The sequence below is a fragment of the Mauremys mutica genome, chromosome 21 (genome assembly GCF_020497125.1).
Source record: "Mauremys mutica isolate MM-2020 ecotype Southern chromosome 21, ASM2049712v1, whole genome shotgun sequence".
Lineage (NCBI taxonomy): Eukaryota > Metazoa > Chordata > Testudines > Geoemydidae > Mauremys > Mauremys mutica.
In genome coordinates, this window is record NC_059092.1 from 24,457,102 (window position 1) to 24,482,615 (window position 25,514).

Here is a 25,514-nt window from a genome sequence, read left to right on the forward strand (position 1 = left end):
GCAGGGGGCTGTGGGTCGGGAGTGAGGGGCACCAGTACGGCTGGGAGTGAAAACTGTGCAGTTCAGAATGTGAATAGTGACCCCGTCTCCTTCCTGCACCTGCTCTACATTGCTCCACCGCAGCTTCTCCACCTGCAGAGTCACCCCAGCACTGCAGTGCAGCCGCCCAGGGTTCAGCACGGGCCCCTGGCAAGGACAGTGGGTGCAGCTAACAGCCCGGTGTGCCTGGCCGTGAGGCAGCTGTAAAAAAGCAACACCCCCCACACAAGTACAGAGACTGAATTCCCCAACTGTAACATCATGACCCCCTGGAGAAAGCCACACGTGTCAGTTGCATTTTCACAGGGAGATGCAAAAGTCAGGTGACACCAATTTTTAAGTTGAGTAAATAAAGTTGAGGAGATAGTTATTAACCTCCCAAAAATTTACTAAAGATCCCTCAACATAACACCTGAAGGTGAAATATGAACAGAGACAAACCTTGTCAGCAAAGGCTCATTTCCCAAACGATCCTCAAAATGTTACTAATTCCCACCCCTCCTCCACAGGAGCTCTGTGCAGTGTAACTGTTCTGCAGGCAGCTTCCCATTAAATGCTGTTGTGGGACATTCCCAGACCTGGAAATGTACCAACGACAGAATTTGAAGAGCAAACCTGGCTCCCTGCAGCAGGCGGGATTTGAGTGTTTTGTCCCTGTCATTTAGGGTTTATCAATAGCACAGATGCCATGGGCAGGACTCCAGGGATCTTGGCACAGTGCAGGGGCAGCAGAAAGGATTGTAGATTCTGACCTGAGCTCTGGAGAGGAGGTAATAAGCAAAGGGGGCATTACTGATGCTTCCCCTTCTCAAGCTCCCCTTGGCCGGAATTCTACATTCCGCAGGGGCAAATAAGGGGGTGAAGCCACTTGGCTAATGAAAACCAGTGCTCCAGGTGAGGCTTGAACTCACAACCTCAGCATAGCTCCTCTCAGCACTGCCCTGTAAGTACTGTGCGCTAACCAATTGTGCCACTAGAGCACCTGCTAATTACAATTCTCCAAAACCCCTAGGCTGATAAAGCCAAGGAGTGACCCCAAAACATTCTCAGTGGAGCTGGCAGCAGGTAGCGACAAGTGTTGGTACTCGGTGGGGTGGATTCTTCTTAAGGGTTCCAGGCCCCATTTGACCCTTTTGTTCTTCCCTGTGTAATAACAGCTGGTTACGACTGCCTGCTTCTCCTGGCACTTTTTTTCCATCTGAGACTCAATGGAGAGTCTTGCTGCAGCCCAACAGAGCTGAAATCACTGAGAACCAGCTCTAAGCGTTAGTCCTGCTTTGGGACAGTGTCTCTCATGCAAGAAACTGCCCAGTCTGCGCTAGCAGTGACGCTCCCTCACTAACAGCTGAAATCAGGGAGAGCTGTGCAAAGTGCAGGGCCCCAGGGGGGCCTGAACAGGGGGGAACAACACCCCAGGACTTTAAAAATGGGAGGGCTCTGCCTTGCCACTTTGTAATGACCGTAAGGGCGAGTGAGGGTGGGGAGGGGACGGAGAGCAGTGAGCGGGAGGAGGGGTCTGGGGGGGAAGGGGGGGCAGGGGCGTTGCCTCAAGTGAAAGGGGTGGGGCTACTGTTTGGGCAGCGGGGAACGAATCACTTGATGATTCCATGTTCTGTTCATTCCCTCAGGGCCACTGGGCTGGAGAGACCATTGCTCTGATCCAGTACAGCTGTTCTTATCAGGGCCGGCTCCAGGCACCAGCACAGCAAGCAGGTGCTTAGGGCGGCCAACGGAAAGGGGTGGCACGTCAGGCTCTTGGGCGGCAGGTCCCCCAGTCCCTCGCAGAGGGAAGGACCTGCTGCCGAATTGCCACTGAAGAATGAAGTCGATTGCGGTTTTTTTGTTGTTTTTTTCCCAGCACTTAGGGCAGAAAAAACGCTGGAGCCGGCCCTGGTTCTTATGAACCTTCAAAGTCTCTGCCCAGATGTTCCCATAAGGGAGAGGCCACCCATGGCACGAGCACCAGGGAATTTGCAGTGCTGCTCTTGCATGGGTTTTGGGCTGGTGCTCTCACATCAGCCCCAGGAGGGTACAGCACACACCCCAGACCCATTGTCACGGAGTCCCCAGGCGATGCTCTGGAACTGCTCCCCACAAAGCCAGGCAGGACTCTGGGGAGCCTCCTCTCCCTTGGAGCAGACTGTCCCCAGGGCAAGCAGCTCACACGGCTTCACCTCCTGGGTCTCTCCTTGGAGCTGTGGAGGCCAAGAATTAATTAATAAAGGTTTGAAGGGATCTTAATGTATGTTAGCTAATTAGCAGAGGTTAAGCTGTTACCCTGTATCTGGTGCAGAGTGAATTGTGTGAAAAGTCGTTACGACCTTGTGAATTGCAGTCTTGTTTTCTGTTCTGGTATTGCAGACAAATAAGATAATGAATAGGCTTATGTATAAACAAATGCAAATGTTTACTTTTACTGTCTGCAAGTTTGCTAGCCACTGTCTGTTAAGAAGGTATAAAGATTGTTATGATTGTTTTACTAATTGAGAGAGATCTGTTCAGGACAAGGGGCAACCCAGTTCCTGACACTCTCTCCCTCTTGTGTTCACTAGAGTATTATAATAAAGTATTTGTTTTTGCTGCACCTAAACATAAGCGAGAACTGAGTTTTCTTCGACAATTTGGGGGCTCGTCCGGGATGGCAACGCCCACGGACACACAGACGGCTGCTACGGATCGTTCCCCTTCGAACCCCATGGCGCCACAATAGAGGTAAGAGACCTTTTGAAATCTCTATTGGGGTATCGGAGGAGGACTGTCTGTGGGGGACGTCTGTTTCTGTTGGGCTCACGCCATCTGAACTTATTGACTGTGCAGCAGGATCAAATGCAGAGTGGTATTGGGGAGAGGCCCCAAGAAGGTTAGTTATAGCAGTACTGGGAACTGCTGAGTTGGCCAACAGGTAATGCATAAGGTAATGCATTAGAATGCACCGGTGCTGAGGGGTTTTTACCGCCTCAAGAGGGGTTGTCATACCGCCTCATGGTATTGGTCCGGACCAGGTAATGATGCATCTTGGTTAAAAAAAAAAATAAAATAAAAAAGAAAAATTTTTTTAAAAAGGTTAAAAAAGGGTTAAATAGAGGAAAAGAGGCCTTGGTGTGTGTGTGTGTGTGTATACCTGTGTGAGTGTTCGTTGCTGGAAGACGCCCAGATTGCCCTGTGAAGCGATTGCTAATGATCAGGAGTAGTCTAACGCAAGCCCAGTAACTAGTGGATCTTTAGGAGATCCGACCCACGGTGGGCTGACTCAGCTTGGCATAGTCCGGCGAGGAAGCTGCCTGGGTCTAGGAGTGTGTGAACCCATTTTCCCTCCCTTTCCCTTCTGTGTGGGCTACTGACAATCTGATCGTCTCCCTGGATGCAATTAGAGTATGCGGGTTTATCTCCCGGAAATGGAGTCTTTAGCCGACGCTCTTTGCTGAAAGGAGATGTACGAGGGTCGTAGTCTTTCTTGTGAGTCTCTCCTGTACGTGAGTGCCCTGTAGGGAGGGATTCTTAGATTCTGGTCCGCTAGCGCGGACAGGGACCCCTTCAGTTGGTGTGACTGGAACATGGGGGGGGAACAGTCTAAACTTTCCACTTTACCCCCTAAGGGTACCCCAGCATATTACATGTACGTACATTATGGTCCTAAAACCTGCAGGTATTTAAATGATTGGAATCTGTACACGCGTGAAAATTCATTTAAACAATGCCCATTAGAAGGTACCTTTGAGTTAGATAAACTTACATGCCTCCGGGAAGCCCTTAAATCACACACCTCTGCTGCGCAGTGCGAGCAGTTTCTGTCTTGGTGGGAGGAAGCAACAAAGAGACTCCATGAGTCTCGGGTGCGGAGTCTGAAGGACTCCCAGGAGAAATTAAAAACTGAAGTACAAGATTTAAAACTTAAATGTCAGACATCCAAATGTCTTCCTGCTTCAGTGCAGCCCTCTGCTTCTCTTTATCCTCAATTAGTTAAACCTGAAAGTGAGGAGGAGACTACAGAAGATATAGTGGATTTTTTTAGCAGCATTCCACAGCCGCAGCAGGTTTCCCCCTCGGCCCCCCTTCTCGGGCTGTGCAGGCAGTAATTGTTTCGTCGCCGCAATTATCAACTGCACAAGTTGTTCATTCTCCTTCTTCGGAAGAATTATCTTCTTCCCTACTGACTGACACCAGTAGTCCGGTTAACCCTGCTTCTGCTGATAACCATGCCGGCTACTTTCTTAGAAGCACGACACAGGCACTCCAGGCTCCTTTAAGGGACTTGCCTGGAGCTGGAGCGATAGGGGGGTTAATTAAGGTACATGCCCCGTGGACACCTGGAGATCTTAGAAACTTGGTGAAAGACTTTCCTAAAATCAGGGAGGAGCCAGTAAAGTTTAGAGAAGAGCTCCAGACAGTGATTCAGTGCTATAATCCATCTTGGGCAGATATTAATCAACTTTTACGAGCTGTACTGCCCGCCGAAGTACAGCAACGCCTTAACAGACAGGCGGCTTGGCCTGATGCCGACCCTGGTATTGGGGATGCTTTGACAGAGGCTAGGAATCGTCTCTTGACCTCTATTTCAGAAGTTTGTCCTAAGAAAACAGATTGGACCAAGATTGCAAATTGTAAACAAAATAAGGGAGAATCCCCTGCTGATTATCTTGATAGACTGACTAAGGTCTTTGAACAGCATTCGGGAATTACTGATCCAGCTGATAATGCCAGGGAAGCGGTGGGAGCTGCTTTTGTTCAGGGACTCTTGCCAAAAGTTCAGCAACCATTGAGAACTATTTGTATTGGCTGGCAAACTAAACCCCTTTCAGAATTGGTGACAGTTGCAAATCATTGTACAGCTTGCATAGACCAGAAGAAAGAAACCAGTGAAACAAAACTTATGGCTTTACAGTTACAAACTTATCAGAATAGGGGTCGTGGGGGAATGAGAAGAGGACGGGGACGAGGTCGTGGGAGAGGTATGGGACGAGGTTCCTCATATCCTGCCCAGAATCCTGCCCCGACTGGGAGCACTGCATGCCACTTGTGTGGTCAGGAGGGACACTGGAGAAATGAGTGTCCAAATCGATTTGCTCAAAATCCTACTCAGTTCCCCAATCCTGAAGCGCCTGTTTTCTCCCCACAAGGAACCCCTTACTAGGACAGCCTGAGGGAACGTAACTGCATCATGAATCCTTTAATTTCTATTAATCAAGAAGGCCCGTTTGTTGATTGTAATATTGCTGGTAAATCTGTTACTTGTCTTGTAGACACTGGGGCTAGTAGGTCTGCTCTGAGATCCTCGGAGTTTCCCTCTGTTCCTTTGTCCGCTTTGTCTGTTAATGCTGTGGGCATTTCAAACTGTCCTGTTTCGCATCCTGTCTCAGTACCCCTTGAAATTTGTCTTGGCCCTCTTGAAGATAAACATTCCTTTCTACTCAGTTCTACTTCTCCTGTGAATTTGCTGGGAAGAGATCTGTTGTGTAAATTAGGTTGTACCATCTACTGTACACCAGATGGCGTATTCTTACAGGTTCCTGATGAGAATACTAACCTGGTGTTGGCTACACTCCATATATCCGAGCCAGCTGCGTCGAAGTCTCCACTCAGCCCTGACCTTGTGCATTTGTTGTCACAAGTGCCCCCCCATCTCTGGTCTCGTCATGCAAATGAAGTGGGACAGATTAGAACAGCCGAGCTGGTTAAGATTTTTGTGGATCCTGCTAAGCTTTTGCCAAGGATTCCACAGTACCCACTGCGTCCTGAAGCAGTGGCAGGCATAGCTCCGGTTATAGAATCTTTATTGCAACAGGGTATTATTGTTCCCACTATTAGTTCTTGTAATACTCCTATCTTTCCTGTAAAGAAGCCAGGAAGGAATACCTATCGGTTTGTTCAAGACCTTCGCGCTATTAATGCTGTGGTTTTGCCTTCTTTTCCAGTGGTTCCAAATCCAGCTACAATTCTTTCTTGTATTCCACCGTCAGCCACTTATTTCTCTGTTGTAGATTTGTGTTCAGCCTTTTTTTCCATTCCAATTCACCCAGATAGTCAGTATTTGTTTGCCTTTACTTATAAAGGATGTCAGTATACCTGGACCAGGTTACCCCAAGGGTATACTGAATCTCCCTCCCTGTTTTCTCAGATCCTGAAGAAGGATCTGGATGATGTGGTTTTCCTTGGAAAATCAGTACTTATACAATATGTGGATGACCTTTTACTGGCGTCTTTCTCTTTTGACTCTTCTAAAACTGATACTCTGACTCTTTTAACTGCTTTAGCTGCCAAAGGTCACAAAGCATCCCGAGAAAAACTCCAACTGTGTCAACCCAAGGTTCATTATCTTGGTCATGATATTTCTTATGGCAAGCGTCATTTATCAGACTCTCGTATTTCAGCTATTTTAAATATGCCTAGGCCTAGTACTGTTTCTCACATGCGTACTTTTCTGGGCATGACTGGATATTGCAGGCAGTGGATTTTAGGTTATGCAACAGTGATTAAACCCTTACAGGATCTGACTAAGTCTGGTACCCCTGAACCTCTTCCTTGGCCCCCAGAGGCTGAGAGCGCTTTTGTTGCTATTAAACAGAGAGTATCTACTGCTCCGGCCCTGGGACTTCCTGATTATACTAAACCCTTTACTCTTTTCTGTCATGAGCGTAATGGGTTTGCTTTGGCTGTACTAACGCAAAAGCACGGGGACAAACACCGTCCAATTGCCTACTACAGTACTGCCTTAGACACTGTGGCGGTAGGATTTTCCCCTTGTTTACGGGCTGTAGCGGCAACGGCCCTTTCTGTTCAGTTATCTGAATCTATTGTATTGGGTTCTCCTTTGAGTGTGTGTGTTCCGCATGCTGTGGCTGCACTCTTGTTGAAATCTAGGACGCAGCATTTATCCGCTTCTCGTCTTATCAAATATGAACTGGTTTTGCTTTCTTCCTCTCATATTACTTTGGCTCGTTGCCCTGTTCTTAATCCAGCCTCTTTGTTGCCTGGGCCTGAAGATGGAACCCCACATGATTGTGTGTTTGTAACGTCTGTTCTTACTCGTCCTAGAGATGATTTACTGGATGTGCCTTTGCAGAATCCTGATCTCCTTTATTTTGTGGATGGCTCGTGCTTGCGAGATTCTAAGGGTAAATTAGTTGCTGGTTATGCTGTCTGCACTACCTATGCTGTTGTTGAAAGTGCTTTCCTTTCTTCAGTGTTTTCCTCTCAAGTAGCTGAACTTGTGGCTTTGACTCGAGCTTGTGTTCTGGCTAGAGATCAAACGGTCACTATCTATACGGATTCTCGTTATGCTTTTGGAGTGGTTCATGATTTTGGATTGCTTTGGAAATATAGAGGCTTCCTTACATCCACTGGTTCTCCTATTAAGAATGGTTTTTATGTTTCTGCTCTTTTGGATGCTCTTTTGTTGCCTACAGCTATAGCTGTTGTTAAATGTACTGCTCACAAGACCCCTCATGATGAAGTTACCCGTGGGAATGCTCTAGCTGACTCTGCAGCTAGGACAGCGGCTCTTTCTGCACCTCAGGCTGTACATTCCTGTGTACTGATAGAGCAGCCTTCACTGGCCTCCCTTGACGATCTGGCTAAGATCCAGGAGGCAACATCAAGAACTGAGAAGCACTCTTGGAGTGCTGCTGGCTGCATTTTACATTCTGATAATCTTTGGCGTGCCCCGGATGGTCGCCTGGTGGCACCAAAGATGTTATTGCCCTATCTTGCTCGCATATACCATGGGATGGCACACGTGAGCAAAGGGGGGATGGTTGCTGCAGTTGCCCGAGATTGGTTTGCACCCATTTTCCCTTCTGTTGCCCATTCCTACTGTCAACACTGTGTGATTTGTCAACAACACAACATTGGTAAAGCTGTTAAAGCTATGCGAGCAGCCCACCCTCCTCCTTGGGGACCTTTTGTAAATATTCAGATTGATTTTATTCAAATGTCTAAATGTTGTGGTTATGAATATGTATTGGTTTTAGTTGATGTATTTACCAATTGGGTTGAAGCTTTTCCCTGCAGGAAGGCAGATGCCAGGACTGTTGTGAAACTTCTGCTTAAGGATTTTGTCCCTCGTTTTGGCATTCCTGTGAGTATCAACAGTGATCGTGGAACTCACTTTACTGGACAGATTGTAAAGGAGTTATGTACAACTTTGCAGATCCAACACAACCTTCACTGCCCTCATCACCCACAATCTGCTGGGACAGTGGAACGCCAGAACGGGATTTTAAAAAATAAACTGGCCAAGATTTGTGCTGAAACGAACTTAAAGTGGCCAGATGCCCTTCCATTGGCACTGATGAGTATGAGAGCCATTCCCAATCGAAAGACTGGACTCAGCCCTCATGAGATTTTGACGGGGCGCCCAATGCGACTACCAACTGCACCCCCACTGACCTTAGCTCAGATAGACATTCATTTGATGGATGATATAATGCTTAAGTATTGTCAGGCACTAATGAAATGTGTTAAGTCTTTTTATACACAGGTGAAGGAAGCCTTACCGAAGGATCCTGTGCAACCTTGCCACTCATTGGAACCGGGAGACTGGGTCTACATAAAGGTCCATCAACGAAAGACTGCCCTGGCTCCACGCTGGAAAGGCCCTTTCCAAGTCCTGTTGACTACCAACACTGCTGTGAAGTGTCAAGGACTACCTGCCTGGACCCATGCATCGCACTGCAAAAAGACCCCTCCACCTCGGGAGGCCACACCTACTGATGATCAACGTGCTCCTTCTTCTAGCCCTGCTGCACCTGCTGGACAGCGGAAGAAGAGGACAAGGTGACGTGCTAGAAACCTCTCCCTTGTCCTCTGACGGACCTACTGTGCCTTTGGATTTTTCTAAAGGTATTCCCACATTACAACCCTCTTCCCTTTATCATGCTAGACCACGATTGTTTTTGGGGAAGAGGAGAAGATACATTCGTTCTGCAAACTCCTCCAGAGTTCAGGGATTCCTGACTAAAAGAGACATTATGAACTGGCCCTGGTGGAAGAAACGAAGCATCGTTTATTGGCAAGGAGGGAACTGTGGGGAGCGTGCTTGGGCGTGTGGGGTTCAATGGTGGCTTGGATTTCTTCCAGGGGCAGGGCTCTGTGCTTATGGACAAGTACCCTGGGGATGTACTGCCCTCCCTAATTGGCTTTCAGATAATGACTACCAAAAGCACCTTGCTACCACAAAGGTTACCCCTACTAGCCCCTCAACCCTGGCCGTCACTTCTGTAATTTATCCAGATGTAAACGAAATTGTATATTCTAATGAGATTCGTTGGCCCAGACCTTCCCATCTTAGTGATTTATTAGAATATTGCTCAGAAAGCCTATTTTTTAAAGTTCAACAGACTTCATATGAGAGAACCATTGAGTGGAAAACAAATGGCTCAGTGGCAATAGAGATCCATAATATTACTGCAGATCAGCCCCTAGACTTTAGATATGAAATTGATGGATTCCATAGTGAAGTAGATATGATGGTTATTCCTGGAATTTGTGCTATGTTACCTGAAAGAGGCCCTTATTGTTATTTGGTTACCCAATTAGTGAATAATCAAACGACTACCCAAAGAGTTTGTTCTACTACTGGGAATTTTACCTGTCTTGAGACCATTCCAGTGACTGATAATGTGACTTGTACTTTATTGCAATACACTCCCTCTTATGCTATTGATATTAATGCCTCTCAGAAATATATGCAGGTCTACAACCAACAGATGTGGTATAGACCTACGCTGAGGGGAAATGTGCCAGAATATCGGTGGACTGTACTAAACACTACACTAGGGACTGTGAAGTTTACATTGCCTTTATCTAGTTTTCAGATCACCTCTACATATCCAAATTGTTCCCAAGGGGCTGCCATTAGATTAGCACAACTGAGGGCCTGGGTTATTTCCTCTAGAAAGAAGAGGGATCTAGCCGGATCCTTGTGGGATGGGGCCAATTCTGCAGCTGCTGTTTGGAATATTTTTAAGACCCAGGAGCATGATGAGAAATTGGGCCAATTAGAGAAGGCCACTGGCCTGATTTCTGGGGCACAGCTGACACAAGTGCGAACCGGAGTGGGTGAGTTACATGTCATTTCCGCCCTTAGTTCTCTGACCCAGAATTTATTGAGAGAGATGGTACTGAATATAACTGAAGCTGGGAAGGCATTGCAGTGGGATCTAGCATGTTCGGAAATTCAGGATTTCCTGAATGACCAGCTGATGAGTTTTCTTCGACAGAGCATTCAGCATCCTCTGCCCCTCCATGCGCTTCCCCCAGCGAGTCCACCCAGGCGGGGTCCTGGGGAAGCCAGAGGGTCCTGCACCCCCACTTCGTAGTCAGACGTGACTCTCAGCCAGCCAGTAACACAGAGGTTTGTAAGATGACAGGAACACAGTCCCAGACAGGTCTTGCCGGTACAGACAACAGGACCCCCTTTAGTTTGGTCCATCTGGGGCCCCAGGGAAGCCCAAGCCCCGTCGGGGCTCCCCTCCATTTCCCAGCCAGCTCCAAACTGAAACTCCCCCCCGCCCCTCACTCAGCCTCCCCCCGGCTCCTCCCCCAGCGTTTGTCCAGCATCCGGGGCAGAGGTGTCACCTGGCCTCCAACCCCCCTCCTGGGTTCTCATGTTACATGCTCAGGTATCCTCCCTTCCCCAAGGCAGCTAGTCCCAGCACAACCCCCTGCAACCTTCCCAGGTCAATCCTCCCCACTCAGCATTCACCTCACAGCAAGAACCTTCCCACTTCGGCACCCCCATAAGCCCTGGACTCTCCCAAATCCGGGGACTCGACTGAGCTGAAGTACAGGGGTAAGAGTATCCCCCTCCCCTAGCAAATCTTCATACTCCTGTAGAGGAGAGGCCAGGTGTGATTGGCTGGAGCTGGGCAGGGGCAGGAACTGCTGGGGAGCCTGCGTGTTCTGTCCCAGCACCCCAGGAAGTTTCAAGCAGAAGCAGAGAGAGAGGAAGGCCCAGGTGCTAGCTGGGGATGGAGCATGTAGGCCCCTATTGCAGCCCAGGATACCTGGGTTCCTGGCCCAGCTCTACCCACTACTCATCCACTGCCCCGGTTTTCTCCCCCTGGAAGTGGGGAAAACATTCCCTGGCCTGGGGGTCGGATTCACCTGCTAAACTCCAAGGACCTGTGAACACCCAGGATCAGGTGGCCAGTGTCCGAGGTAAAGGACACAGCCTGGGGCCTGCTGGAGACAACCTGGGACTCATGTCTGCAGCGCCTAACAAACCTTCCGCTCCCCTTACCAGCGGTCTCAAGTCAAGCTCCAGCCTCGCAGGTGGCCTCTGTCCCGTTACTAGAGCACAGCTCCCAATGCTCCCCCCAGAGACTGCACACAGCCTCCCCCCCTACACACACACACCCACCCACCCCCCGGCCCGGAGATCGGCGACTCGCGAGGGAGACCAGCCTCCAGCTTATTACTAAAGAGACTTTTATTCACTTCACACAATTTTTAAGAGGCGTTTCACTGAACACAGGCCACATGAAGAGAGCTCCTCTCCCACCCCCAGCTGCTGGGCAGGCAGCCCCCAGGCCTGGCTTCTCTCCCCCAGGCCCTAGCAGCTGAGGGGGCAGGAACAGCACCCCCCAGAGACACCCACGGATGCCCAGTGGGTACTGGGTCAAGAGCAGCCGCCTGCAGCAAGGAGGACAAGCCCCCTAACCTGGCTCCACCTGGCAGCTGCTTCCTCACTCAGCAGCAGTGGGGACTCCCTGCCCAGCCAGCCACACTCAGGACATGCTTTTAAACCTGCTCCCAAGTGCTCAGATGCTGCCCCATGTGCCGTAAACCCGCCCCCCACACACCGCCAGGGAGCACTGCAGTTCCAGAGGAGGTGGGTCAGTCAGCGATCGCGCAGCCCACAGCACGGGCGCCCCGCGTTGCCCCGCTCGGCTATGGCGTGCAGACCCAGGCGTGTAAGGGAAGCACCTTTACCCCCCTGCACAGCATTCCCCGAGGGCCCGTTGCAAAAAGCCCTCGGGCTCCGAGCAGGGAGGGACGTGCCGGGCATGCGGCAGAGCTGGGCAAGCGGACGTTTCCGAGAGGAAATTTCTGCCAGAGTTTTGAATTTTAGAAGGGGCCGTTTCTGGAGCTGTAGCCTCATGCCAGCACCCTGAAATTTCAGCCTGAGCCGCTGGCTCCTTTCCAAGGAAAAAGGGTATGTCTAGGGCACGGCAGCCAGTACCCTGCACACGGTTGTGAGACCGCATCTTCCCCAGGAGCATCAACACGGCGGCGCTCAGACCCGGGTCAGGAACGTCAGGTTAATGCTGTCAGGGATGCGGAGCTCATCCAGCTGCACGGGAGAGCAGGAGAAGGGCAGGTGCACGGGGAACAGGTGAGCCGTGTCCACCAGCAGCTGGCAGGGGCCAGCTGGAGTTCGCTCTGCCAGCCGGTTCTGTGTGGGGAGAAACAATCCAGTCTCCAGCAATTCTCACCCCCCCCTCCCCAGTCCAGCCCCCAGCCCCTCCTTACAGCCATGGCTGGCTCAAGCACCTGGCCAGCTCAGGCCAACTCTCCAGCAGCAGGCTAAAGCAACTCCGCGCGGCTGCCTGCCAGCACAACTGAGTCGGGGGGGGAGGGGGAGAGAAAGGCCTCACTCACCTCTACGCTGCTTATGAAGCTGGGGCTGACGCGCTCCTCCAGCCCGGCGGCGGGCGTGTAGGCCTGCAGGATCTTCACGATCTGCAAGGAGGGAGCGCAGAGGTGACGGGGCTGGACGGCGGCCAGTGGAGCGGGCGCTAGAGCCAGGCTGGGAATTCCAAGGGCCCTTCCAGCCCGGCCCATGGCCTCATGCCCCTTCCAAGCCCACCAAGGTAGCAAGTCCCGAGCAAAGAGGACAGGGCCCATCTGGTCCCCATGCCGGGGCCGGCAGGAAGCGGAGTCCTAGGGGAGCAGAGAAGGGACCCCAAGCAAGGTCCTGGCTGGTGGAACTTGGGGCAGTTACAGAAGGAGCCCGCCTGTGGGCCCCCGAGTGAGCAGGAGCCCTGGGCACTGGCTGGGAGCCCTCGGGGCTGAATCAGGGGCCACATCCTGGTACCAGCTCCCAGAGCCACTGGCCCTGGCAGCCCAAGCGCTTTCCCTTCATGGGGTGGGTGGTGCCCTCAAGTTACCCAAATGCACACGGCCTCCCCCAGCACCACCCCCTCCTTTGGGGAGCTTTGATCCCTCCAGGGTGGCGGAGCCCAGGCCCGTGGCCCATCACCCCCGAGCTCCTGGAGCAGCCGGTCACCTGCAGAGTGGTCAGCGCCGTGCACAGGCAGCAGATGGCCTCAGCATCTTCCTGCGTCGTCTTCGTCACCTGCAGCAGCTTGGTGGCCTGGATGAGGGGCTGCAGGACCTCCCTGGCGCCGCTCTGCTGGAGGCCCTTGGCCCGCAGCCACTCCTCCAGCTGACTCACGTTGCAGCTGGAACAGAGCCACACCGAGACGCTCCAGCCATAAGCTCAGCCCCTTAAGAGCAGCTGCCTGGGGGAGCCTGGCGCCTGTCAGCGCATAGCAGGGTGGCTCTCTGCGGCTGCAGCACTAGGAATGTATCCAGCACGGCTCTGTCCCCCTCGAGTGCTGGGACCGGGGACCGGAGCGTGACAGCTCGTGTCTTCCCTCGCTCCGCCCAGGGGGGGGAGGTTTTTAGAGCCACACGTCCAGGGTTCAAGCCCCATCCTGGGCTCCGCACTGCCCAGGACGAGGCTCCCTGTTGCCCACGCAATGGAGCGGGTGGCCCCAGTTTGAGCATCATTTTCCCTTCCACTCAGCTGGGCCCAGTTCTCCCCCGCCCCAGACTAGTCAGCCAGGACACAGCTCCCCCCCCCCCCCACTTTTGTGCCCCCGGCCAGCCGGGACATCCCCATGCCGGGCACAGCTTGGCTCGACCCAGCAGGAGAACTGCCAATAGCAGCCCAGGGCCATGAAGAGCTGAGCGGCCCCACTCCCAACCAGCTAGGTGGGAGGAAGGATGGTCCAGGGGGTAGGACACTAGCCTGGGACTCTGGTGACCTGGGTTCAAGTCCTGCCTGAGGTCTCTGGCACAGCAAGCTTCCCCGGGGGGGTATTACTGCCACCGCTGGGGTGTCAGGAGGATACGTGCAGGCAGATTGAGGTGCCCCACCAGTGATGGGGGCAGAGCTGGACAGTAGCTAGGCCTGATGGCACCATAGGAACCTGGCAATTCGAGCTTTTCCTCCCCCTCTACAGACGCCCCCTGGCCAGGTGGGATTAGCCCTACGCCCATGGAAAACCCAGCGCTTGGGAGTCAGCCGGAGCCCAGGAGGGGCCAGCGCCCAGTCCCGTGCTCTGGAGGATGGGCCTGGGCCACGCAGGCCAAGCCCAGCTTAGGAGGGACAAAACCCCGGACAGAGAGTCCAGGAGGCTCCAGGCCCAGCCCAAGACCAGCCTGACAGGGGAGCACCCGAGCCCCACGGGAGCCGGGAGGGGATGGACTGACCTGAGCAGGAGGCCCTGGCTCCAGTAACAGGCGTCCCTCCTCAGGAGCAGGTAGTTGAGGGCCACGCTGCTGACAGTGAAGAGGAGCTGCCGGAAGGCCTGGCCCACGACCACGGGCTCCAGCTGGTGCCTCCCCAGCGCCTCGTGGAAGGAACTGAGCTGCTGGAGGAGCGAGTCCAGCCTGTAGGCGGGAGCTGCCGGCTGCTTGCGGTAACTGGGGGATCTGGGCGACGACAGGCCCTGCATGGTCTCGCTCTCCAGCATGGCGGCGACTGGCAAGGCAGAGGGGAGGGAGACTGAGCTCAGCCTGGCCAGCGGGTGGTGAAATCCCAGGGCCCTTCCCTCAGGGAGCAAAGGGCCCTGCCTCTGCGGCTGGCTCTGCTCTCGGCACCCAGGGGGGCTGGGTACGTCCTGGGCACTGATCTCTGGGCAGCACCCGGTGCATGCCCCGGGACCCCGCAGCCCAGGCGCTGTGTTTGGGAGGCTGCACCTCCAGACCGGCTCCTGCCATCTGGTGAGTCACCTGCCGCTCGCTGCCATTCAGAGCAGACCCAGACTAGCCCCGAGTGCCACGCTCCCAGGGGGCAGTCGCTCAGCCAGGCGGCAGAGCAGGGACCTTCCCGCCCCCCACCCCCCACCCCGCCCTGTCCAGCTCATGCCATTAATCTCCTCACTCCCCCCACAGGGCTTGTGGCAGGTCAGTGCCCCAGCCACCCTCAATCCCAGAGGGTCACTGGGCAGGTAACAGGGTCCCTCTGAGGCTGTACTGAGGGGGACGGGGCAGCCACTTGCTCTCGAGATGCCAGGTCTGCCCAGCCCACCATGACCCCTTTATGCCAGGCCTAGCCATGGCATCCCCGCCTCGAGCACCGAGCCAGAAGCCAGCTCTCTGCTGCCCTCACGCCTCGAGTGCAGCTCGTCACACCAAGCTCGCTCCCATCCCTACAGTGCTCCCAGGAGGCCCAGCCGGTACTTACCAATCATGGCAGGGCCGGCTCCACAGCCCAGCGGGGCAAGCACCCGCCTGGGGCGGCCCTTTCCCGGGGGGGCGGCAGGCTGGGCCGGCGGACCTGCCACAGTCATGCCTGCGGGAGGTCCACCGGAGCCCCGGGAGCAGCGGACCTGCCGCAGGCATGACTGCGGAGGGGACGCTCGGCCGGCGGCTCCAGTGGACCTCCCGCAGGCATGACTGCGGACGGTTCGCTGGTCCCGCGGCTCGGCTGGACCTCCCGCAGGCATGCCTGCGGCAGCTCAACCGGAGCCGCCGGACCAGCGAACCGCCCGCAGCTGCGGGAGGTCCAGCCGAGCCGCGCGACCAGCGGACCCTCCGCAGTCATGCCCGCGGGAGGTCCGCTGCTCCCGCGGCTCGGGGGCGCCTCCCGGGCATGATTGCTTGGGGCGGCCAAATTTGTAGAGCCGCCCCTGAATCATGGGTTTCAGTTTTTTCTGTGCCACGCAGATCAGCTGCTGGTAGATCTGGATGGCCAGGTCACCCAGGCTCTGGCAGTGGCTGGCCAGGTCGAAGTTCTTTAGGCAGTGCTGGTTCTGCTTGGGGGTGTTGGCCAGCCGGTAGCTCTGCAGACAGCAAATGGCCGGGCTCGTGGACCGAGAGGTGCTGGAGCCCGGCAGAGCCACGCCCTGGGCTCTGGAGAGCTGTGGGGTAGCCATGCAGGGACCCACCCCAGCATCCAGTGCACACGTCTCCCCTCCAGAGTCCGTCACATTCCCACCCAGGGGTCTCAGCGCACCTGACACAGGTCAGTGACTGAAGATCAACTCTGTCCCCACTGCCATAAGCTCCCCTGCCCCCCTCCCCAAGGCAGGTGGCGTAAAGAAGCCAGCAGCACCCAGTATCCCCACGGTACAGGTCACCCAGGCATCCTATTCTAGTGCTCAGAACATCCCCTGAGGATGCTGGTCTCAGGGGCTTCCATGGAGGGGATCTGGCTGGGTTCTTCTCAGCCCTTCGGGGGTGGATGGTTTGCTGGTAGGAAGAGACCCCTCCCCAGGCCAGCAGCTACTGCCCAGTTTGAAGCCAGAGGGTCTGGGCTGTGGTTCACCATAGAATCGTAGGCTTGTCGGGCTAGAGGGGACCTCGAGAGGTCAGATTCCAGCCCCCCGCGCTGGGGCAGGACCAAACCTCGGCCATCGCTGACAGGTGTTCGTCCAGCCTGTTAAAAACCTGCAGGGAGGGGATCCCACCGCCTCCCTCCAGAGCGTCGCTACCCTGAGAGTTTGAAAGATTTTCCTAATATCTCACCTAGATCTCCCTTGCTGCAGATTAAGCCCATCACTCCTTGTCCTCTGAAGGCTGGACATGGCGAATTGATCACTGTCCTCTTTGTAACGGCCCTTAACGCATTTGAAGGCTAATCATCAGGTTCCCATCCCCCAAGCTCTGCGTCTCAAGACTAAACATGCCCAGTTTTCAGCTTCTCTCCACGGTCAGGCTGTGGAAGCCTGTTCTCATTCTCGTTGCTCGCCTCTGGACTAAATTTATCCACATCTTTCCTGACGCACGGCACCCAGAACCAGTCTCAGGTGCCTCTGCCTCACCGGTTATTCCCCTTCGGCTGTCCCTGCCTACAGGCAGCTCTTTGGAGAGCTGGTGTGAAATCAGCCAGATGAAATTCAGTAAGTGCAAGTGCACTTTGCTGCATAGTATAGCAGGCAAAGAGCCAGTACACGCAGGGCGGCATCAGCCAGAGGCTTCCCCTTGGAGCAGCGAGGCCATGGCCCGGCCAGGTTCTGTCTGAGGCCAAGGGCAGGAGCCACTGACCCCAAAGGAGAGAAGCTGAAGTAAACAGCCACGGAGCAGTGGGCCAAGACAGGCCTTTTGGCCCAAGCCAGCGCCAGGGACTGACTCAGCGCCATCTTGGTTTCAAAAGAAACTAGGGGGAGCCCACTAAAGGCAAACAGCCCTGTGGAAGCCAGGAAATAATTAATAAGGATTTGAAGGGATCTGAATGTTAGTTAGCATGAGTTAGGCTAGCTGTGACCCTAATGACGTGAGATTTGTAGAAGCAAGATAATGTAAGACAGAGTGAACTGTGTGAAAGTTATTACGACCTTGCAATTCAGATAACCAAATGTGCAGCCTTGCTTTTTTCTAGTAGTGAGACAAATAAGATAGTAGAAAGGCTTATGTATAAACAAATGCAAATGTTTTCTCTTTCCTGTCTCCATGATTGCTAGCTATTGTCTGTAACAAAGGTATAAATGCTTGTTGTGATTGTTTACTAATTGAGAGAGACCTGTCCAGGACAAGGGGCAACCCTGTTTCCTAGGACACTCCCTCCCTCTATTGTAATTACTAGAGAAAGAATAAAGTATTTGATTTTGCTGCACCCAAACAGAAAGCGAGAACTGAGTTTTTCTTCGACAGCCCCCCCCATGCCTGCTGCTTCCTGGCTGTGACCTGGTCTGCAGCCCCCAGCCGGGGGAGGCCAGGCCAGGCCAGCCTGGAGGTGCCGTGCTGGAGCAGGCCCCGTGCCCTCACCTGGTCCCCGCCGTACTGTCTCAGGCAGTTGGTGAGGCAGCAGGTGTTGGCGAGCCAGAGCGCCACCACGCCGAAGTCCTCGCTGTGCTTCTGCGAGCGGGAGACACAAAGCGACGCATCAGGGTGGGGTGGGGGGGCCCAGGCGTTGGAGACTCGCACAAGGAGGGAGCACGAGGAGACTGTGCCAGGGAGCCGCGCTAGAGGGCGTGGGCACACCAGCAAAGCCAGCCGCTGCTTGGGGGTCTGCATCCCTCCCCCCAAATCAGTGCGAGGGCCAGAACAGGAGGCCACTCAGCAGACACAAGTGGCTGCATTCAGCCCAGCCGAGCCCCCCCTTTGTGCCCCTGGCTGCCTCGGGAGGCCTGGATTTTACAGTTGCTCCCCGACAGCCCAACCAGCGTCCGGGGTCCCCAGTCACCACGGGGCCTGCTCCAGAGACACCCTGATTCATTGTTCACAGCTGGCAGCCATGGGCGAGCTCCAGCAATCTCCATCTCACGGCGCCGTGGGGCCCCAGCGATCAGGGGAGTTGGGATGGACCCTGGGGGCCACTGCCCATCAGGGAGCAGCGTCTGCTGAGAGGCAGTAAGAGCCCTGATGCAGCCAGTGCTGGGGAGGAGCCGTCACTGCCCCAGGCTGGCTCCAAAGTCACTGCCAGAGGCAAATGCAGCTGCAGGCAGAAGCGGCACCAGGCATGGCCAGGCCAGCGAGAGCTTCTGCTTTCTGCAGGGCCCAGTGCTCCAGGCTGGGGGGCTGCCAGCCTGCAGAGGAGCCCCTGAGACACAAGGATTAATATCACATCAGTATCAGCGTTTGCTCCCTTCTCCGCCCAGGCCCGGGCCCAGGCCCCTCACAGGGGACCGACACTGCAGCGAGAGCGGCCTCCGCTCCTCTTCCCAGCCACTGGGGCTGGACACTCCTCGGCAGGGCTCTCACCGGGACCGAGGGGTCTCTTCCCCCACATGCCCTGCTGGGGCAGCAACACCTCCCCCAACCACTGCCCCCAGACACCCCTGGCCTCTCCCTCTGCATGGGGGGAAGAAGGGGGGAAGCAGCAACCCAGCCCTCCCTGCTGGCAGCCCCAAGCCCCTGCCCAGGGGGTGGAGCAGTGGGACACCCTCAGTGACTGAGGCCACCTCTGGCCAGAGGCAGAAAACCAGCAGCCTCAGGCTCCTGCTGGCTGACCCCAGGGAGCCGACCTGCCTGCCTGCACCTCCCCATCATGGCGCCCGCCTGCACCTCCCAGATCCCCACCCCGACAAAAACCCCAATCCACCCCATGCGCGTAAGCAGCACGGCTACTGCAGGACGAGGCCTCCTGCCCCTCCAAGCCAGGCAGTGGCCCAGAGCAGCCGTGCTGAGCCGGCCTCTCACCTCAGCCCCAGGGCCCCAAGCCCTCCTCGACGGGCACACTCCTGAGGGTGGCACCACAGATCCCTAGTAACGCCCTGGCCCCTGCCCCGGGTCACACAAGGACATGCCTGGGGGCTGCAGGAGGCATTTCTGGGCAGCTCGGGCACGAGAGGGAACAATTGGGTGGGGGGCACGTGCCAGCGGTAGGGAGCCAGCGCCTGAGGGCCGCCCCTCAGCCATTGGCTACAGAGGAGCCACGATCCCCCTGCCCCCTCGCCCGGCCTGTCCCCCACCACCGTACCTTCACCACCTGCTTGATGCCGCTGACGACGGCGGCGAAGAGCGAGCGGATCCCGTGCTCGTCGTGGCCGGAGTCCGCGTACCGGAAGCACATGAACAGGACGTAGGCCGGCAGTGTGGGAGGGCGCCGGGGCTGTGCTGCGGTTTGAAATCTGCAGGGCGAGAAGGGGCCGAGTGAGTCCGGGATGGAGCCGGAGGTCTGAGCCACAGGTCACAGGCTGGGGCCTGCCCCACGGGAGCTGCCTACAGGGCAGAGGGGTCGTAGCAAGCGACAGGTGGGACGAGACAGGCCCTGCATTCAGGGCCCCAATTTCAAACCCCTCCCCTCCCCGGAAGGAGCCAAGCTCCTGCTAACTTCAGCAATACGTCCTCTGACCCCGACCTGGGCCCATCACCTGGACAGAGCCCGGATCCCAAGGCCCAGTCGCCCCTTTCATTACAGCCAAGCAGCTTGAGCTCAGCCCAGCGCCCAGAGGGGCATCACCCCTCCCTGCCGTTAGCACCTCTCCAGGCACAGCCCCCTCTGCTCTTCCCTCCCCGTGCAGGGGCTTCATCTCTGCCCCCACCCTGCCCAATTCCTCTGCCCCCCAGCCTCCAGCACAGCCACTCCACCCGCCCCCACTGACAGAGCCGACATCTGGCCCAGCCAGGTGCTGTCCTCCTCCTTCCCCTCCTCGCCAGCTTGGGGTCACCCCTAGCAGGCTCCTGCTCCTGTCCTGCAGGTCTGCTGAAGGGTTTGGGGAGGAGGCCTCCGGCTGCTGACAGTCGCCCTCCGGTCTCATGGAAATTAACATGCACAGACCCCCCTGCCCCACGGCTGCATTCCTGGGCTCTCCCACGTGGGCACGTGCACATTTGATTTAATCCCTTCACCCACGCACAAGAGTTCAGTCATTGCTCATAAGCACAGAGCCACCGCTGGCCTGGCCCAGCACTAACCAAGGTGGGGCTGGAGACTTCCCATCCACCCCAAATAAACAGAACCCCCCCCATCCCCTTTCAAAGTCAGCTGTCCATTAGCCACCCCATCCCTGCCTGCTCCCATGTAGGGTCCCTGCCCTCATTAAAGGAGGCAACTCAACCTCATGTGCCTTCCCGACCGGTCAGCAAACCAAGCGCCACTCACACGGCCATTCTACAGCCCACGGCTCGATCCGAACCGGCACATTCACCCCCACGGTCCTGGCCAGACCCGCAGTGCTCTGCCAGTGTGCCTGCATTACCCTGCAGGTTTCAAAGGGATACAGGGTTCTTCACTCCCAGTGCAGCACTGATGTGCTCTACCCCAGAACTGGCTGCTTTTCCGGGGGCAAGAAGCATCCGGGGAGGCTGGGATGAACGGGACGAGGCGTGCGGGCGGAAAGGGGAGCTGCAGTGGAGGGCGAAGTAGCAGAGGAGCTTAGTGAAGTTCTGCACGGGCCATGGGGAACGTCCCATTCCCAGATGCTCCTCGGGAGAAGTCAGCGTGGTTAGAAAGACATGCGCAATGTGGAGGCTCTGGAGCAGCTTGGGTAGCCCAATGCCCTAAAGCACCTGCCCAGGGATCCTTCCCCTGGAAGGGCTCAGAAAGGGGAAGTTTGTCCCCATTTTCCATCGGGCCATTTTGCACCTCTCCCAGCGCAGATTCTCTTCGGGCACTTCCCTCCCCGGCTGTCATCCCGCCAAGCCAGCCACACGTCATCTTTCCTCACATCAGTCCCAGCCTGCTGCTCCGTGAGCGCCTTCCCACGAGCCTGTCTGCACGCCATGGCCCAGGTGCGGCAGCGAGACTGGCACCACGCAGCTGTGCGGGACGCGATTGATGCCTCGGCATATGCTGCTCCGCATCACACCTGCCTCTTGCTGCTGCTCTAGCACGACAGGCCCCGAGGGAGTCTGTCTGTTCAAGCCACTGGGGATAGGAGAGTCCCGGCCCCTCCAGCTCTGCAGGGTCCTGGGCCCTGAGGTTCGAGCCCATGGGGAATTGTGTGGACACAAGGGGGTCTGGCTTGAGCCAGGACTTACACTGCTGTGTAGACAGACCCTCAGCCACAACTCCCCGTGGGGCTCCAGCCCCCCACCTGTGATGATGGTCCTGATGTGGCGCCCTTCATCCTCTGCTTTGCACCCCAGCATGCCCCCGAATGCCCCCGCTGGGCACGGGACATCGAAGGGCCTTTCCATCTCTTCCACCGTCTGCTCCAGCAACCGGGCCTCTCCGCTTGCTGCCCAGGGGAAGGAGCAAGAACATTAGAGTCAGAGCATCCGCTTGGATCCGGGGCCACGTAACCTGACTCCTGAGTGGGGCAGGGACTGGGGGTCCCACCTCTGCCCGGGGAACTCCTGCCAGGAGAGCTGGGCCCCAGGCAGAGGGATATTCAGAGCTAGAGGTTGCTTGGGCTGAGAGCAAACCGGATGGACGCTGCCAGGCAGCCCTGTAAGCTGCTGTTGGCAAATAACCCTTCACTTGCTCGCCTCTTAATCTGTGAATGTCCAGTACCCCATGGCACCCACCTGGAGTGACCAGATGTCCCAATTTTACAGGGACAGTTCTGATTTGGGGTCTCTCTTACATAGGCTCCTATTACCCCCCAACCTTGTCCTGACTTTTCACGTTTGCTGTCTGGTCACTCTCCACTCACCAGTTTTAATCAGCTGCCTACAAACCCAGCCAGCATCTCCCCTCCATCAAACTGCTGCCAAGAGCACCCCCAGTTCTGCAAAGCTCCCTGCTCGGCCAGTGCCGTAGTAGGGTACCCTTGCTGCTCTGTACCCCACAATAGCGAAGGGGACGCTGAATCAGAGCAGTCTGACTCTGCAATTCACCAGGCATTGCTAGCTCTGCTCTGGGGTTGGCAGCTGTGATGGGGGTCCTGTGCGCTCAGTGTGGGGCTTTCGGGGAGCACATCCCAGAACATGGAGGTTTACAGAAGGGCCGTGTGGGAGTTTTGCTATTAGGAGACAACACGAGACACAAGGCGAGCCCAGAACAGCGGCTAAGAAAAGCCACTTTGGTCGGTCGTCTGTCAGCGAGAGGCTCATTTCTGCTTCCCGGCTGCAAAGCAGCTCTCGTGCAGACGGGTAGCGATGCCCCGTGGCAGGTAAGGGGGCGTTGAAGGAAAAGCAGAAACGCTGGCATTAACGGAGCTCATGGTGCACAGATGGTCGCCTCTGCCCTGCTGCCTAGCGGGTCTCATTGGGCAGCTGGGGGAGCAGGGGCCCCATCCCCTCTAGCTCAGGCCTCGGCAGTGCCATCGCCAGGCCCAGGGCCCCTCGCCATCTGAGCAGCGCTCAGGCCCATCCCACCAGCCCCCACTGCTCCTGCGGTGAGGCGGCAGAGCCGTGTTTCTGCTTGAAGCTGCTGCATCCAGGCTAGGGGATGCGGTCGGGAGCAGAACCCCCCTTTAGGCCGGCCACAAAGGACATTCGCCCCCCAGCGGGCCAGTCACAGGAGGCACCTGCCTGTGAGATCCTGGATTTGCTTCATGGAGGTTTTCAGCTGCTTCTGAAGCTTGAGCATGTTCTTCTCCTGCATCTCCAGCTGACCCTTCAGATCCTGGGGAGCACACGGGGAAAGGATAGTCCATCACCTGGTGCTTGGAGGGGACCCTCTCTTTCCAATACACCCTCCCAGCCAGGAGCAGCAAGATCTCCCCAGGAAGGCCTTGCAGCAGACGGAAAGCAGCTGGCCAGAACGCTGCCCCAGCTACTGTCGTCTCTAATAGGCACATGGCCCCTCCATGGAGCCCAGTCCCAGCATGGGGAGGCGGGGGGTGCGCTGCACCAGGGCGTTTACCCAGCATGCTGAGCAGCAATCAGCCTTCTCACAGCCACAGCTACGTGGCCAGGCTGGGGCAAGTCTTGAACTGCAAGCTCAGCCATGCAATGCTCCCACCAACCCCCCTCCCGCCATCCCAACAGGCCCGCTCCCGCTTTACCAGGTTCTCTCTCTTCAGCTGGACGATCTGGTGCTGGAGCCCGCCCTCCTCCTGCTGCAGTTGCAGGTCCTGGATCAGGCTCTGCTGCTGCTTGCTCAGCTGCTTCAGGGAGCAGTTGTCCAGGCGGAGACCTTCCAGCTCCTGCTGCTGCTCCTGCAGCTGGCTCTTGAGTAGCCTGCAAGGAAGGGCAATAACTCAGAGGTGCCAGCGATTGGCTCACCAGGCAGGAGGCTGGCAAGGCCTCAACTCTATGCCCCTCCGTGGGTGAGACAGGCAAGCTTCCCCCATTTTACAGCTAGGGAAACTGAGGCAGGGGTTGCTTAAGTCCAAGGCCGAGATTGGAACAGAACCCAGAAGACTTGAACCTGGAATTTTTTGAAGTCTCCACACTCTGAACCACGCACTTCCCATTGTCAGGGCTCTGACCTGGCTCTTGCCACCCAAACCCCGTCTCGCCTCTCCACCACAAATGCATCCCTGCAACCTCAGATGGCCTGCTGCTCCCCCAGGGCCAGCGCTGCTGGAGGGCGGCAGGGCCACCCAAGGGGGGAGAGAGACAATTTGCCCCGGGCCCCGCAAGGCCCCCACGAGAATGTCGCATTCTATAGTATTGCAACTCGTTCCATGGAAGGGGCCCCTGAAATTGCTTTGCCCCAGGCCCCCTGAATCCTCTGGGCGGCCCTGGAGGCCAGACCCCCGGAGGGGGGTTTTAAGCTTCCACAGCAGCATTATGGGAAACCCAGACATGGCTGAGACACTGAGTAAACAGACTCACTTATTGGAGACCCGGACAGCATCATACGCATATTTCAAGTCTTCCTCTATCATGGAGTCTTCCTCCACCATCTTCTCCGGGCTCCTGTTCAACCCCAGGATCTCCGCAATGTTCTGCTGGGGAGCAGGAGGAGAGTGGTGACCTCAAGGACTGGCACACGAGGGGTCCCCCTGGAACCCGTGGGGAGCGGCGAGCACCCCGGCCTGCGAGCAGCCAGCAGGAAGATGTATACCAAGCGGCGCAAGTGCGACCTGGTGGAGATTTGCAAGCACAGGGGGCTGCGCCGTGGGAAACTCACCAAGGACCAGCTGATTGCCCAGCTGGAGGAGGAAGATCACAGGAATGAACCGATCCCTGTCTGAGGGAAGCAGCCAGGCAGAGGCAGCCCAGGTACCAGTGTCTGGCCCGGCTGGGAGTGGTCAGCCGGCTGCTGAGGGCGTCCCGAGACCCCCCCATTCCTATGCCTAGGGGGAGGGGGAAGAGGAGCCCAGCGAGCACCGAGGGCGCCGTGACCCCCCCGGCCAGCAGGGGATCCTCCCGGCGAAGCTCACCCCCCAGCAGGGAATCGTCCCAGCGACGCTCATCCGTGGAGCGCCAGCGGCTGGACTGGGAGAGAGAGATAAAACGGAGAAAGCTGGAGGATTGTAAGGAACAGAGGGAACATGAAGCGAGACAGAGGGAACATGAGGCGCGACAGAGGGAACAGGGACTGGCGGAGAAACAGCGACAGCGTCAACATGAGCTGGACCTGGCGAGGCTGGGGGAAGCAGGCCCCGGGCGGCGGTGAGTGAGGGGGGGCCCAGGACTGCACGGAGCTTTGATAAGTGCATCCTGGCCCCGCGCAAGGAGGGGGAGGACATGGGTGACTTCCTGGGTGCCTTTGAGACGGCCTGCGAGCTGCACCAGGTGGATCCTGCGGACAGGCTCCGGGTTCTCACCCCCTTACTGGACCCCAAAGCTGTGGCATTGTACGGCCAACTGGGAGAGGAGGAGAAAGGGAACTACGACCCATTCAAGCAGGCCCTGCTGCGCGAGTTTGGGCTGACCCCTGAGATGTACCGGGAGAGGTTCCGGAGTCAGGATAAAACCCCTGAGGTCTCCTATCTGCAACTGGCCGTCCACATGGAGGGATACGCCAGCAAGTGGGCAGATGGGGCCCAGACGAAGGGGGACCTGGTTAAACTGCTGGTACT

The 25,514-nt window shown here is 56.3% G+C and overlaps 1 protein-coding gene and 1 non-coding gene across 2 annotated transcripts; both read right to left on the reverse strand.

Moving 5' to 3' along the window:
• Positions 1–925: 925 nt before the first annotated feature.
• Positions 926–1,019, reverse strand: TRNAV-UAC. Its single transcript has 2 exons — positions 982–1,019; positions 926–961 (listed from the first exon to the last, which is right to left on the reverse strand). It is a non-coding gene; the product is annotated as a tRNA-Val (tRNA).
• Positions 1,020–19,752: 18,733 nt separating this feature from the next.
• Positions 19,753–24,905, reverse strand: LOC123354518 (unconventional myosin-Va-like; the record flags this gene model as incomplete). The annotated part of the gene is made up of 6 exons (XM_044996637.1): positions 24,873–24,905; positions 24,322–24,437; positions 23,547–23,721; positions 23,071–23,164; positions 21,690–21,833; positions 19,753–19,781 (listed from the first exon to the last, which is right to left on the reverse strand). Coding segments are annotated over exons 1-6 (591 nt in total), but the record flags the coding sequence as incomplete, so codon positions are not given.
• Positions 24,906–25,514: the final 609 nt, after the last annotated feature.